This window comes from Phyllostomus discolor, chromosome 10 (genome assembly GCF_004126475.2).
Source record: "Phyllostomus discolor isolate MPI-MPIP mPhyDis1 chromosome 10, mPhyDis1.pri.v3, whole genome shotgun sequence".
Lineage (NCBI taxonomy): Eukaryota > Metazoa > Chordata > Mammalia > Chiroptera > Phyllostomidae > Phyllostomus > Phyllostomus discolor.
In genome coordinates, this window is record NC_040912.2 from 29,558,220 (window position 1) to 29,575,286 (window position 17,067).

The window sequence follows — 17,067 nt, forward strand, 5'->3', positions numbered from 1 at the left end:
TTGCTAATTTATTTTATAATTAAAACAGGCTGGTGTAAGGCTATCTGTTTTTACACAGCACACATTAGCACATTTTGAAATAAGAAAACTTGACCAATAAAATGTTTAACTTATAAGAGCTATATTAGCAGGAAATTATTTTAAAGTCCTTTGTTTTATATAGAGGATCAATCATGGATTCTTTGAAATAAAAATGTTGCTAGATTACTTCAAATATTTTGAGTTATAAACATTCACCTTTTGAAACATTTTCAGAAACAAATCCACTATGTCATGTACTATGAACTTGTAATCATGTAGGTATAAACTGTCTTACCTTACACTATTTGTTTGCATCTCAACATTGTACTTGTGGCTATTTTTTTAAAAGCTAATATTTTATTTGTTCATCCTACAAATATTTCCTAAGTGCAATTATGTGTCAGACACTATTCTAGATAGATGCTTGAGGGTAAAGCAGAGAAAAAATATTAGAAAACTTGACCCCTAAAGAACTTGCATTCTAATGGGGAAGACAAAACAATGAATAAGATAAAGAATAAAATGTGCAACCTATCAACTTGTGATAATACCTAAGAATAAAAATAAAATAGGAAAGAAATGGGAATAGGAAACATCACGAGAAGGGTTTCAATTAATGAGAGAGAGTGGCTAGAGGAGGCTTCTCTGAGACAATGCTGAGTGAGGACCTGAAGGAGAGGAGGGAATGGGCCACGTCCAAGGGAAGATTGTGCTATGCAACAATATGTGCAAAGGGAGCGGCGAGCCAGTGTGAATATAAGGAGCCAAGTGAATCTTGGCAGGAAATAGTGTATGATATCAGTGACCATGGGGGGCTTGCAGTCCGTTCGTTGTAAAGATGCTGGCTTTCTTCTGGGTGGCTTAGGGAATGTTGGAGGGTTTTGAGTAACAGAGTGACATTATCTCTCTAAATAGACTCACATCTTTTAGTGGTATTACTCTGGCACCTACTTAGAGAGTAGACCATGGAGAGCAAGGGTAGAAGCAGAGAAGAGGCAAGTTTGATAATTAAGATGGGACATGACGGTGACCAACACCAGGGTAACAGGAGTGGAAGGGGATGGGACAGGTGCTGAGATTCTAAATGTATTTTGAAGGTAGAGAATAGGATGTTCAGAGAGAGCAGATGTACAATGAAAAAGGAAGGGAAAAAGTCAAGATAATCTTAACGATTTGAGCCTGAATAAGTGCAAGAAGGAATATGCTATTTTTCGAGAATGGATACTGGAAGGGAGTTCTCTAGTGAGATGTCTGCTAAATATTCACGTAAATGTATAGTCTGGACTTTAGGGAAGAGGCCAGAGCTTAGGAGAGAGCCACAGGAACAGATGAGAACAACCACAGTAAATAGGAAGGAGAAAAAAAGCAAAGGAATAGACACTGGGGCACTGTAAAGTTAGGAAGATGAGAAGAAATTAACAAAGGAGAGTGAGTTTGGTGTGATGAGAATTAAATGGGATTATATCACATAACAACCTCTCAGCATGTACTGCATGCAAAACACGGTGTTAAACGCATGTATGCAATGCCTCTATCAGTTCGTATTTTGTATCTATCCTTTTCCTTCCCTCTTTCTACTTGAGCCAATGAAATGTTAGCAGATAATAAGCCTTCATTCATTCAGCAGATATTTACTGAGTAACTACCATAGGCCAAGTGTTCTTCTGATAGCCAGGGGTTATAGCAGGAAACAAAACCAGCTTTCTCATTTCTTATTGTTTTTATACTTCATCACTATATAAATCATTCTTTCCAGTTGAGTTGTTTCTCCAGTCACATAAAAGGTAGTTTTATTTTTGTTTTCTTTCTATCTAATCAAATCACACATTTTATTATATTTGGTTTTTGAACATCAGCAGTTGCTTTTGTATCTGTTGCTATTTTATTACATGAATACCATTCTCTCTTAACCTGCTATTGTTAAGGTGTAGGTGACTTGCAGACATTCAAATATATTCTATAAGTCACTCTCTTCCCAAGAGCAACTCTGTTCTTACTGAGCAAACTGGGTTTTCAAGATGCTGGAAAAGACGAGGGATAGTGGTAGTAACAAATAATTTGTTCATTCTACAAGCATATATGAGATCCTATTGCTCAGGTCCTGTTCTCAATATTGGGCTGCAAGGGTAAATGTGAAAGGCAAGTTCCCTGCTGCCACAGACCTTACATAATAGTGAGAGGATCAGACATGTAAAATAAAACTAATGATTTCACATTATAAATGCTCTAGTGACAGTTTGTGAAACAATAAAGTCATAAGGGGTGACTAGGATGTGGGCCAACGTCATACAGGCTGATCAGAGGTACTGCCAGTGAAACCAAGGAGACAGTGAAGGTCAGGAGATGAGCATTCATGGAGGGAGAAGGGATAAGTGGAAGGAACAGTTCATGCAAAGGACCTGAGGTGGGAACAGACATTGTGTTCTAGGATAACAGAAACTACCGTGTAACTTGAGTATAGCAATGAAACTGGAAAAGACTGGCATTCATGCTGCCTGTCATCTACCAGACCCAATAAGCAGAGACAGGGATTAAATCTTTAGAGGCACTTTATTCAGATGGCCAGAGATCTGAGAAGATGGTGGGTTATGCACCCTAACAGACCACCTTAAATTCCATTTTCATCCAACCCTTTTTATAAAAAGTGTAGGTAAAGGGATTGGAATTCAGGAAAAAAGTTAATCAGATAAAAAGTTGCAGCATTCTTTCATCTGCATCCTGGGGGGTGGTATTTATCTGTGTCCTGGGGGGTGGCCATCTCTCTTTCCAGTTCAGTGGGTCAGATACCATCTTGATTGCTTGTGTGCTTCCTGAGGCACAAAGGTGGAACTGCTCACCATCTTTGGGAGCCAGGGAGGGTCCTACCTTCAGTTCCCGAAACACTAGCTTTTCACACACATTGATTACTAAGCTTATTAGCTATTACCTGAAACTAAAATTTTCCAACATTTGAGGCCCCCCATCAGTAAGACCGGGGAGAGTGATGGGATGGGGTCAGGAGCGGGAGCAGCGGTCAGACACAGAGTCAGAATGAGTGACCTTGCATGGTGAGGAACTGAATGAGAAGCTAATGCAGGCTTTCAATTTTATTTTGAAGGAGTCACGTGGTGTGATATGGTCTGATGTGTAAATAAATAGTTTGCTGCATGGGGTTAAGTGGCGAAAAAAATGGAAACTGGGAGTTTTGGTAAGAATCCAATGTAACGGTCTACTTTAAGAGCAGATAGAGTTGAACTGTATTGGTGGCCACGGATATAAGGAGACACAGTGTCAATGAAAGAAATGTCCAAACTGGACATTTTTTATGTGTATGAATTTTTATGTGTTTATTTGAGTGAAACTTATAAAGTTTTATGAGCGATTTGAGTGACAATCACTGGGAAGGAAAACCTAAATGGATTGAAAAAAATGTCTCTGCAAATGGCAGTTTTTCACCTTATTTTATACATCATAATCAAAAGAGGAAGTGTAGGTGGGTAACATACAATGCATTGGTGATAGATTAGGGAGGCAGGAGAAAGTAAATCAGGGAAACGTCTGGTATTGGATAAGATGTAAAATGATAGACACATACTTCTTTTACACAGATGTGCACAGGATAGTTCACAGTCAACCATGAACACAATAACAATAAGTTCCCTTGACATCCCGAAGGTATGTTATCACAGATGCAAAAAGACAATAGACAGGCTCAACAGGTGGAGATTGACCTGTCAGGGACAAGCCTAGGACAAGACTACCTGCCATAAACTGCTTTTAGTTAAAAAGTTTTAATTTCAGACCACCCTATGTGGTTAGGTTAGGTCTCCGAGCTTTAAGGCCACAGTGCAGCTGTCCCCTGAGCTTGCCAGGTTTGGTATGTGGCCCCTTTTTGTCCACAATGGGAAGATTAAAAATGTAATTTGGAGGCAGAATTGTCAGGACTATTTATAGATGGGACAGTGAAGGAATGGGAGGCATAAAGAGTGATTCCAAAGCTTTGGGCTTGAGAATCTAAGGAGGAGTATCATTCACAGAAAGGAGAAAGATTGGGGGTATATGATCAAGACTTAAAATGAGGACAGCCAAGTAGAGAAGTTAAGTAGATTTAAGTGTTTGGAATTCAGAGGTGAGATTAAGATTACATATACGTATTTGTGTGTATATATATATGGATATGTGTGTGAAATATATAAATATTATTCTTATACTTTATTAAACTTTTATATTACAAGTATAAGAATATACTTATTAGTACTTTTAATAAGAATATAACATATATTCTTATACTTTTATAAAGTAGATATGTATACTTTAATTCACATAAGAGAGTACAGTTGGAGAAAAGTTCTCGGGGTTGAGCCTTGAGTTCCCCCAACCTTTGAGGGAAGGCAGAAGAGGACAAATTGATTATGAAGCAGTAGTCAGCTAAGTAGAGGGAAATCAGGGGAATGTGGTATAAAGATTAAACTAAAAGCATTGCAAGAATGAGGAAGTCTTTAAAATTGTTAAGTATGCTGAGAGGTTAAACAAAATGTAGATGAGAAAATGTGGCGCTTGGTAACCTCAGGGAAAGCTGCTTTCGGTGTTGTGTATATGGAGAGGTCCAGTGAGATGTGGCAACATGACAGGTTGCCCTTGATAAGGGCGCTTCCTGTTCTTCCTCTTCCCAATATAGAAGTCTAATTGGAGTGAGATGTGGACGAAAGGGTGATGAGGAAGTGGAGACAGACAGCAAAGATCATGTTTCTGATAGTTTTACTGGAAAAGACAGCAGTTACATGGGACCCTAACAGGAAAGAAATGTAGAATCAATTGTGAACTTTAAGTTTGAGATGAAAAAAATTTGATAGATCACCCCAAAGAGAAATGATTAAAACCTAGGTGAAGAAGAGTAAGAGAGGGACAGAGCTGATGCTGCAAAGGAGTGAGACGAGTGAAGTCCTTGAAAAGGCAAGGGGCGTGGGGACCAAGAGGAATAGCCAAAGGGCTCATCTCTCACTGGAAGAGGCATGACTTCCACTGTCAGAGAAAGAAAGAGGGAGAATACAGGAGATTCAGCTGGTAGGTAGGAACAGGTCTCCCTTCTCTGGCTCCGTTTGGTGTACCCCGTCCAGGATAGTGCACTCCCCTCTCTTCTAGTACAGACCTTTCAATTCAACTCCGTTTCCCCTCTGCTAATAGTCAATAAGAGAAAAAAAGGATAGTGAGAGTCCTGGAAGATGTATGCCCCTTTCAAACTACAGCTACTGCCTCTTCCTGCCGCCAAATGGCAGGTTGTCCCTCTCCCTCTCATGGGATTTAAGATACAAAAACTTTTCCATATAAAGCTAGAACGGATGAACATTTGGAGGGCTTATGACACTCAAGCAAGCAATGTGTAACTAACATGAGATTTAGAGTAGGGTATAAAAAAGACAGTATTTTTGCAAGAAAAGTTGCCTTTATACTTGGAAAGGTCAAGGTCCATTACTTTCTGCTAAATATAACCCTGAAAATAAGGACCTGAGTATTTAACTCTCTCAATCCTCTAATCTGATTATCAACTTTGGCAGATGTCTCTCTTAACAGCGTTATAGCAATGTATTTAAATTGTAGCTACCTGTTTCGTTCTCAACGATAAACTTTACATTTGAGTGAAAAAGAAATCCAAGACAGAGCTGTCAAGACCTGAATTAAGGGCATGAGAACATGTTATACATAATAAGCCTGACTTTGGTCCCCCCAATGTAAAAAAAAAAGTTGTGTGCACAGTGAGTGAGACGGGGAACCCAGTTTCAGACTGCCTGTGCTAGCCTTTTAGCTTTGGCCAAGTCACCTATTAATCCAGTCCAGGGGTGTCCAATCTTTTGGCATCTCTGCGCCACACTGGAAAAAAAAGAGTTGTCTTGGACCTTAAATATGTCATGGCATGTAATCACAAAAGAATCTCATAATGTTTTAAGTAAATATATGATTTTGTGTTGCACCTAATTCATAGCCACCCTGGGCTGCATGCCCCCCTGAGAGCTGCAGGTTGGACACCCCTGAGAGAGCTTCAGCTTCCTTGTTGGCAGAGTGGGAGAGTAAAGTAGGTCCTTCAAATGGTTCATGCGAGGGATTTTTTGAGCTAATAAGTGCAAAATAAAGCCAAACTCTCAATAAACATTTTACCCATTATTACAGTTACTACTGTTGAAATTTCCACGTGGTATAGAGGAATCAGGGGAAATTTTCTCTTTCTTTCCCATTCATGACACGCCACCTCCAGTGGATTGAATTCTAGGTAAGTGCTGACACTGCACTGTGCAGGAAAGGTCTAGGATTAAATAGTTCAATATTTGTCTCAACCTTCTGGGTGCCCTACATAGTTAAATATGCAACAACCTGAGTGAGAGAAAAGATGGCCAACATCCTAAGCATGTAAGTAAGCATGACATTTGAGGGTACAAACAACTAGGAAGAAGAGAAAAGGGGTTTCAGAGATTCTGCCCTCCTACAGAAGGCGATGCTTTGCTAGAACCACAGCTCCTAAAGAACCAACCAAAGCAACTAGCTGATGCCCAGGCATTGAAGATACAATGTTAGATATGTTTGTGTGGATGGGTTTTTATTTTGAATTGAGGTCTTGCTTAAATTTTATTTATTTCCTCCTCCATGGTCCCATAGAACCTGATACATATTTTTAATATTTCACAAAGAACACCATATTGCAACACGGTTGCATCCTGTTCATGGGTCTACCCTATCATGCTATGAGATTCCTGATGTACTTATTCACCCCAAATAACCTCGTACAGAGTTTAGCACATTTTATATAGTTAATCTGCTTCTTTCTTAAACAAGTAAATGGAAGAATGACCATGGTAAGAGACACATTATATATTCCATTATCTCATTCTTCCTAGGAAGAGTGAGAATAATAAAATTAGGCATAGAGAAAGTCTCCTCCTTTTATGTGGAACCAACTTATTATACAACAACACTCACAAATGCTCTGAGTTGGACAGAGGGAGCATTTGAGTAAACATTCCCTACAAGATCCAACTTTCTAGAAGAATGTCTAGTTAGTGAGTGAAGCAGTTGCCTAAACTTTAACAAAGCCCACATGACCTCTAATCTCTCAGAAGAGATTAACTGGCTTTCTTAGCAGATATGTAAACTCCTCCTTAGTGCCAGCTGGACTCATTTCAAACTTTACTCTGACAGGACATAAACGAATAGGAAGCAAGTTTTTTTTTTTTTTTTTCTTAAGGGGTTATCAGTGTAACTCAAGGGACAATTTTTATATAATAGAGATCCCCAAATCACTGGGCTCAATGAATTCTCCCTATTCACCCATGAGTTAGATATGGCACCTCTCTCTAAGGCATCTGATAGGCAGGAAGACCATGTACCTCAATCCTCTCCTTAAATTCATGGCTACCTTTCAAGCCCATGGGGCGGTCAGAGGATAGAACAACAAGCTAAAGACTTGGGAATTCTAGGAGTTGAATATGTTCAAAATCAACTTTATATCTATATGTTAGAGGACCTGGTGGTGGGGGGCATGTGTGAGAATGAAGAGGCAGGGATCTGCCATGAGCTCCTGAGCTCACTGTAGTGTTCATGTGTTTTATTCTCCTTGTGTATCTACTCTAAGGTCTTGATAGAACAGAGCCCAGGTCTGGGTGTATTAGAAAGAATATAGAGCTAAGTATTAAGAACTTGAGTTCTAGTCTCAGCTTGCCAGCAACTAAGGTAAATAAGCATGGCCAGCCATTTTATATTGCCAGATCTCGATTTTGTAACTCTGTAAAATAAAAATACTGAAACAGATGGTATTGTTAGTTCCTTTTGTCACTCCAAGAACTCCATGCCTTATTTTACAGAACTCCAAACTATTTTGAGCCTCTGTCTTTAGCGGCAGCCACTTGAGGCTGTCACTTGGTATTGCAAAGACAAATCAATCTGAGTGACTGTTCTTTCCAGTTCCCTCCAGCATTGCATTTCCTGTTGACTTTGGATAAAGGATTGCTGTCCTCAGCTGTGTCATAACCTTTGGCCTACACACTGGTTTAAGGGGATAGAAGTACAATGACATTCCTGTGGAGACTGATTGTGATGGTCACATGGCTCCTTCCGCATGGACCTGACGATGAATTCAGTAATTTAAAGCAGTCCCAGGAAATTAGATTTCCCCTTATACTGGAAGATATTTTTTCATGGATAAAGAAATACTCAAATGATTTGCAATGGGTGGTCTCTGAGCTCAGCCAAAGAGAAGAGCTGATGGGAGCCACATCATCAGCCCTTCAAGGGCAGTTCGTGTGGCTCTGCTTCCCAATTGTGGTTGATGCCAAGGCACAAGGGGAACTGGGACTCTGAGATGATCAGGGTGGATTCTGCACCTGTGTTTGAGGAGCTGAAGCACATCTCTCTGAGTGCCTTGTCCCTTTCTCTTTAATCCTCATAACACACTTCTAAGGTACAACTATTACATCCATTTTATAAAGGAAGGAAGTTGAGTCTCAGAGAGTTCATGTAACTGGTCCAAATGAACAAGGAATGAGACCCAGGTCTCCTCTGACTCCTAGGTCTACTTTCCCATTACATTATGGCATTTCCCAAAATAACCTGCCCTAATTCAAAAGATTCTGCATTTTCTATGAAACAAAAGATGATCAAAAAAGGCCATCAGCCAAGAAAAAACAACAGAAGTGACAATGGTCAATGCTGAGTGACAAGTTTGACTCAGACTCAGTCCAATTAATTTTAGTGCATCTGGAAGATACATTTAATCATCTTCAGAAGAATGGAACTAGATAAGTTGAATTAACTTTTCTCCCGAACATGATCCTAGCTAAATGGTTGGTAAAAATTTATCTCCCCAGTACTGGGAGGTACTGGGAAGGTCTAATCTGATTCTCCTATGAATGTGTCTTTCTAAAACCAGCTGGTTTCACAAAAAATAAAATAAAAAATAAAATAAAATAAAATAAAATAAAACCAGCTGGCTCTCTCATTGGTAGGTGGGCTAGAGCCAGCTTACACTGGCACTGACACACTGATGGTTGAAATCGATCATAGTGGAAGAGCATTTGCTCCATGGAAATCAGTAAACTGTACAAACCAGCCCTGTTCTTCCTGGAGAACCGATTGTTAAACATCTATCGTGATCTCTGTATTTCTTAACCATAGACAGCTGGTAATCTGATGGCATAAATGACACAGAGTATTTCCAGACCAAGCTAATTTCCCTAGAAATGTGATCTATGCCATGACATTAGAGTAACTGAAAACTGGCACAAGAGGCTGTAGAGTGAAAAATATCCTGGACTGTCAACCCACTGTGAGCACAGGGATTCTCAGGAACTTGGAAGAGAAATCCTATAAATTCTCCCCCGTATTCTCTGAAGCCGGGAACAATAATTCTCTTGAGAATATTAAATAGAACAGAAGGAAAAGGAAGACAAGTCACATTTATCAAGAGAACTCATTAAAATGTTCTCCAGAAATATCTCTAATAATTCATGTAAAATCCCAGAGGAGATGATTTGTTTTATATAAGTAAAAAGTTAGATTCAGGTCAATATGCCGAAGGAGCAACAAACTTTGATAGATGGACTGACATTGTGTGGGGAGGGGCTGATCTGATCAAAGTTTCAGGATCCCCCAAGGCCACCTGTCTTTGGACTTCTCTGTTCCTGCTCAAAAAACACAGCTACAACTCTCACACGTGCCTGATTGGGGTCTGAAACAGTATAATCATTTTTGGAAAACTGTTTGGCAGTTTGTAATTTTTCTAAATATTTTACCCAAGAGTAATACAAGTTGTATGTGCACATGAAGCAGCTTTATTCATAATAATCCCAAACTAGAAACAACACAAATGTCCACGAGCAGGATATTTGTGGTCTATTCATAACTTTTGGGAGGCTCCTCAGCATTTAAAAGGAACGAACTCTACAACAAATGGGCATGTCTCAAAAACAGTAGTGGAACAAAAGTACAAAACAGTGTTTACTGTATGATTATTTTTTCACGAGATGCAAGAACAGGCGGTATCAATCTGTGGTGATGAGAAGAATGGCTGCCTTTGACCTGAGGAAGGAAAGGGTCTGGCTGAATGTTCTGGGGTGAATGAAATTGTCTAATTCTTGATGGAGTGGTAATTACAAGGACATACAGGGTTGTGAAAAATTCTTGAAACTGTCCAGTTACGATATATCATGAGCCTTTTAAATGTAAAGTGGACCTCGATTGAAATATGTATGTATATATGTATAAACAGAAATAAATACACATATACTTAAATTTCTAATCCAAAGGATATATTACAATGAGCCTCAGCCCAATGGATTTCACTTTCTCTCAGCCCTTCAAATGAGCGCTTGGACTTCGTGCTTTAAAAATGTACACAGGCTTCGGATGATGCTACAAATTAGAACCTTATGCAATGATTTTCCCTCGAGTTTCCCGATTTCCCGTCACTGACACAGAATGCTCCGTTTGGTCATTCCTGCTGGCTGCAAGAGAAAGTTGGGGACGCAGGTTCAACTAGGAGGGGACTTCCTCTCCCGGGCACACACTTTCCAGTTTCAGGTCGGCAGCGGGTTCACAGCCTTGGGGCATGAATCAGCCTCCCCGAGGGCTCTGCACAGGCACGCCCCGCCCCGTCCGGTCGGCGCTCCCTCTACATAAAGCAGACACCACCAGCAGCACCCAGTCCGCCTGGAGACTGGACTCTGCGCGCCTTTCCCCTGTCAGCGCATTTTGGGGACCTCTAGTTCCGTGGGCCGCTGGAACCTGGACACCATGGACGCTACTTGTACCCTCGGGCTGTTGTTTCTGCCGTTCCTCTTGCTGGGAACAGCGCCTGGCGATGCTGCTCAGGAGACTCTAGGTATCACCCCAGCCTGCACCCCCCTCTTCCTCCTGGCCCGGCTGCGAGGGTGTCCCCCACCCGCTATCTTTCTGCAGGCCCCTGCCGTGGGAAAGGGCCCTGGCACCCCACAGTGTACTTTCTCTGTAGAGGCTCCTCTGCTCCCGGAAACCTCTTCCTCCCTGGGGATGTGGCTGACCGCTTTCCCTCTCCCTGACTCTCCTGCCTCTTCCGTAGGAAACAACGCGGAGATCTGCCTCCTGCCCCCGGAGGTGGGGCCCTGCCGCGCCCTGGTCCCCAGTTTTTACTACAGCAGGTACACTCAGACCTGCCGCCAGTTCATGTATGGGGGCTGCGAGGGTAACGCCAACAACTTCGAAACTAAGGAGGCCTGCGAGGAAGCCTGCTGGAAGATAGAGAGTAAGTTGTCGCAAGCACACCCAGAACCCGGTGCCCTCCCTGCCCAGAAGGGGCTGGTTGTAACTCAGCTAACTTTCCAGGTCCCATTTTCTACAGTGTGTGCGTGTTAGCCTGAATGTTCCCGAAAGTCATCACAAGTTTGCAGCGCATTTTGTCTCCTAACTGGCACGTGTAGGCTGCCTGTGCAGATGGGGAGATGTTACCTTAGGGCAAAATAATGCAAGGGTTTAATGTATGGGTACAGCATAAGTGCTTTTCTGTATTTATCATTAATTCTAAACCTGTGGATTTCACTCCTTCTTGAAAACACCACCTCCTCATGTCAGTTTCCCACGGATCTGAAATATTTGTAGCGAAATTTATTAAACAGTGATCTAGCTAATGATAACCTTACTTTTGTCTCCTCATAACCAAACTTGTCTTTGTGAGTACAGGGTTACCATGGACGTTCATGATACTGTTTGCTATCTTATTTTAATCGTGGTTATTATACCTCTCCAGGACTGTAACAGAACACGGGGCTTTGCCACTCAAGGAACAGAGTCAGGGGAAAATTCGTTTTCCTGCGGATAAGTTAACTTCAAATGTAGAACAATCAGAACACCCTGAGGAAACAGAGTCTTTCTGCTGAATTTCAAAGATCACAGCTCAGTTAGGTCTGGAGACACTGTAAAAAAACAAACAAACAAACAGCTAATTTACTGGATTAATGGATAGTCTTTTAGAAATTTACCATTCTAGCACTAAATATGATGGCGTTTCCTGTCCTCCTCCTGCTTCAAGTTTTTTCCAAAAATACAGTAAAGTTTTGAAAGTAATTACTAAAAGGGCTAATTTTTAAACTGCTTTTTGTTCTCCCTTTCCTAGAAGTCCCCAAAATTTGCCGCTTGGACGTCAGTGACGGGCAGTGTGAGCAGCCCCGAGGAGACTACTTCTTCAACCTGAGCTCCATGGCGTGTGAAAAATTCGTGTCTGGCGGGTGTCACCGCAGTGGGAACCAGTTCCCAGATGAAGCTACTTGCAGGGACTTCTGTACTCCAAGGAAACGTAAATACTAGTTTTATGGGGTTTCTATGTCATTTCTTTACTAAGACTTTAGCGTGAAAAAATCAATTTGGTGTGAAATTCATATGGTTTGTGTTATTGTGATTTCATATATAATATAACAGCAATCTTCACACCACTATCCTATGAAGGAGTATTATTACTCCCACTTTTACCTATGAGAGTACAGGCTGGATGTAATGACTTGCCAAGTTCTCAGGGCTGGCAAACCACAGTGCCATGATTCCAGTTTTTGCTCCCTCCTCCACATTGTTTCTTTAGAAATAGTTCTCATCTATTCAATTTACATGTAAAATTACAGTTTGTATTCATTAATGAATGCCATGACATCAGGTTTGCATGGACTCAGAAGAATGTAGATACACTTAAGATGGTGAAACTTGAAAATTTCTTTCTAAAGTTTTTGGTTAGAGTTTTGTATTCTTTAGTAATTACAAATTGCAGAGCATGAACAGATCTCTATCCCTCTTTTCTCTCCTCCCCATTAAAAAACATTTTTTTACTTATTGATTTTGGAGAGAGAGAGCAACATCGATTTGTTGTTCACTTATTTATACATTCACTGGTTGCTTGTTGTATGTGCCCTGACCAGGAATCGAACCCACGACCTATGTGTATCAGGACAATGCTTCAACCACCTGAGCCATGTGGCCAGGGCTCTCTTCTTTCCATTTTTTTAATCTATATCCCCCCTTCTAGGCACCCCCAACAGCCCTAAAATGATGGGTTACTTGGAAAGAATTTAATATTTGTAGAGAGAGACAATGCAGGCATTTTCCCTAGGCATAGCAGAGATACATATACATAGATAAATAAATTCAATAGAGGAAAATTTGCCTTCACAGAGTCTTTGATAAAGCTCCACAGCTACAGTACTGTGTTAAATGTGCAAAATCTTGAATTAATAAGGAGATGGTTGTTGCTGGTGTTAAGTTGTTTGTGTAAATGTAAATGTTCCAGTGGCTACCTGGGAATTAGTACATGTATTCTTGATTAATAATGGAAGGAGAGCCAATAAAAACATTGAAAATAAAACTATCAACACCACATTTACAAAGCATGTATATATGATCATTTAACACAGAGCCCGTTTTTACCTGACCACATCTGTTTTGGGGGTTTAATTTCATTATAGATTCAAATGATACAAGGACATAGCTTCAGAAGAAGTTCTGTTCAGTTTACCAAAATTTAGAATTAAAAAATATACCATGTAAACCTTTCTTGAAATTTGAGACCCACTTTTTAAATGATTTACAATGGTATTTTTGGATTCATCATGAAGCTTCCATGGGATTATATTTCCTTCAGTTACTTAAGTAAATATCACAGCTTATTAATTCTGGTATTACTGCATTTCTAATTTTATTTTCTTTCTCATAAAGGGCCCTCATATTGCTACAGTCCAAAAGATGAGGGACTCTGCTCTGCGAATGTGACGCGCTATTATTTTAATCCAAGACACAGAGACTGTGAGGCCTTCACATACACGGGCTGTGGAGGGAATAACAATAACTTTATCAACATGAAGGACTGCAAACGTGTCTGTGTGAAAGGTAGTGAATTTTTCTTACTCAGTTTTTTAAACTAAATAAATAATTCATAAGCAAAATGATAGTTTATGTACCCATTTTGCTAATAGCATATTGCTGTTTCTAGACTACCTCTACATAAATAGCACTTTCGTGCTGATCAGTGTTGTGGGAGTGCTTATGCTGGCTGGGTATAACAGACAGGAGTGCGGTCCGTGTGCTTTAAAGGTGGAGTGCTATTAACTGAGTGGATAGTGAGTAAAACTGGCTTTGTAATCATTAAAAATACAATGAGGCCAGTTTGTTAGCATATTGGAAATGGTGGTTTAAGGTGATTCTGCAGACTGATGTAATGTTTATTTTTATTTTGTTCACTTTAGCTTTAGGGAAGAGAATAAATAAGAAGATACCAAAGCTTTTCTTTGCTGATAGAAGATTGAAACTTCAGAAGAAGCAATTATAACCTTTTGTGTGTGTGTGTGTGCGTGTCATCCTGTGAATGCTATTATTGCCTTACGATTACCTCAAGAATGATGTGGTAGTATGAGTAAATAAATCATTAGTGATTTATTCAGCAGCTTTTACTGATCAAAGTTTCTTTTTAAAAATTTTATACAGAAGTAGCTGCCACTCAAATGTGAATCTGTTATTTTTCACTTACCATTTAACTATTTTTATGAAGTTGAATTCCTGTTCTGCATAAGATAAAGAAATCAAATATGACTCACCCAGTTCTTGGGGTTGTTCTGATTTTAGATGGAGATAGTAACTGAAAAACATAATATAATCATGTTCTGTTGACACATATGATCATAAAAAGGACCAGCAAATACAGTTTGTTTTGCATTTAAAAGATGGATTATATTTTAGGCCCAAGGTGACAAACTTGCAGATTAACTGATGGTTCAAAATATATTGTAAGTGCTATTATGTGGACATCGCTAACTTACTTCTATTTCTGTTGTGTCATTTAGAAGATAATAAAATAAAATTTTGACTGAATTTAAAGGCTTGTAAATTTATTAAAATTAGAAATGTTTTCAGGGGAAAACATTCTCTGCCTTTCTTTATCTATCCATCTGTCCATCCATCCCCACTCCCATATGTATTTGTGTGTACATATAGGCAGTAACTTTTAATACTTTTCCTGTTGTTGCATTATTTCTTAAGACTTCATGGGGTGGACACCACTAAAGTTAAAGTTTTGGAACTGCTCAAGGTGTTGACTTACATTACACCAGAGATTTTGCATGAATTTAATAATTTAAATTCCACTAATAAATTATTCTTGGTAAATATGATTGTTCTAGTTAAAGCTTTCTCTTTCTCTGTAATACAAATTTTAAAGTTCCTACATTTTCTTAGCAAGATTAATATGTTTAGAAGCATGCCCTTGATGTAGAAAAATTATAAATGCATTTGCCCCTTGCTTGAGCAGCACCTCTTTTAAAACTCTGTCCCAAAGGTATTGTGACAAAAATATACAAGGGTGTATGCCTGAGGGCACTCACTGACATACTGTTTGGAATAACTGAAAACTGGAAACCAACCAGAGGCTTACCAATAGGGAATTGGTTGAAAAAGTTATGGATGAGAAATGAGTAAAATATCTATATATACATATCATTTGATTCTCAGAATACATTCAAGAAAACAGTGTTTAGAACAGTATGTATAAACACAAATCACAGAAAATATAAATGTAATAAAAATGGTTGCCTGTGGGGAAAGGAGGAAACAAAGGACTGGACAGGTAAGATAAAATTTATGTCAATGTACCTTGCTGTATAGTTCTGATATTAGACCATGTAAATATTTTTACATAATTAAAAAAAATTAAATGAAAAAGAAGGAAAAACTTTCCCTCTAAAACTGGAAACAAACCAAAATAATTGAACCCAAATGAATATTGAATAGGGGAATAATGACACAAAAGAATATATAATTATTTTCAATGACTTTTAAGACCAATGTTTTGACTATATCTTTTGGGGGATATACTCTTAAGTTCAAATAAATTCTGAAGAAATCCAAAATCATTTATTCTTATTGTTATTAGTAATATTGATATTGTTATTTTGAAACTATCATATTTAGAATATTGTATTATGCTATATATTCTGTAAAAAAGTATAAGTACGTTTCTTTAGAAGTCAAGATTTTCAATGTTAAGAGAAAAAGATAAGCATAAAACAAAAAAAATTAGAAAATTAAAAATTATTTTAAGTTGGAATAGAAGGGTGGAAAATACTCTTCATTGGAAGGGTGGAAAATATACTTTTCACAAAGAAAAAAATACACTTTTTACAAAGAAAAAAAATAAATTTTGAGTTCATACTGATATTTGTAAAGTCCCATTCAGTGGGTTGTAAAAGACCTGTACTCATAAGACACTGAAGAAAGAAATTAAAGACGATACAAATAAGTGGAAGCACATACTATATTCGTGGATAGGAAGAATTAACATCATTAAAATGCCCAAACTACCAAAAGCAATCTATAGATTCAACACAGTTCCTATCAAGATACCAATGACATATTTCACAGAACTAGACCAACTATTTCAAAAACTTGTATGCAACCACTAAAAGCCCCAACCACAAAAAGCCCCAAATAACAACAGCAATCTTGATAAAGGACAACAAAGTTGGAGGAATCATGCTACATAATATCAAAATATACTAGAAGATCATAGAAATCAAAACAGCATGGTACTGGCATAAAAAACGGACACATAGGTCAATGGAACAGAGTAGAGAGCCCAGAAATAAACCCAGAATTTTGTAGTGAATTAATATTTGACAGGGGAAGCAAGCACATACAATGGACTACAGATAGTTTATTCAATAAATCATGTTAGGAAAATTGGACAGATACTTTCAGAAAAATGGAGCTAGACTACCTTCTTATGCCATGCACAAGAATAAATTCAAAATGATTTAAATGGTTTAAGGACTTAAATGTTAGACCCGAAACCACAAAAATTTTAGAGAAAACATAAGTGTAAAATCTCAAACATTGCTGTTAGCAATATTTTTTCTGACATATCTCCTCAGGCAAGGGAGACAAAAGAAAAACAACTGGGACTACATCAAACTAAAAAGTTTTTGAATAGCAAAGGAAACCATCAATAAAACCAATGAAATTTTAGAAAAGAGGGAGAAAGCAACGCTTTTAGACACAAAAAGCAGCATGTCATTAAAGGTC

General features: G+C 38.8%; 1 protein-coding gene across 1 annotated transcript; it reads left to right on the forward strand.

Moving 5' to 3' along the window:
• The first annotated feature begins 10,640 nt into the window (after positions 1 to 10,640).
• TFPI2 (tissue factor pathway inhibitor 2) lies at positions 10,641 to 14,862 on the forward strand. Its single transcript, XM_028525793.2, has 5 exons — positions 10,641 to 10,864; positions 11,081 to 11,263; positions 12,131 to 12,310; positions 13,714 to 13,884; positions 14,241 to 14,862. The coding sequence occupies exons 1-5, from the start codon at positions 10,777 to 10,779 to the stop codon at positions 14,321 to 14,323; spliced, it is 705 nt and encodes a 234-aa protein (XP_028381594.1). The 5' UTR covers positions 10,641 to 10,776; the 3' UTR covers positions 14,324 to 14,862.
• Positions 14,863 to 17,067: the final 2,205 nt, after the last annotated feature.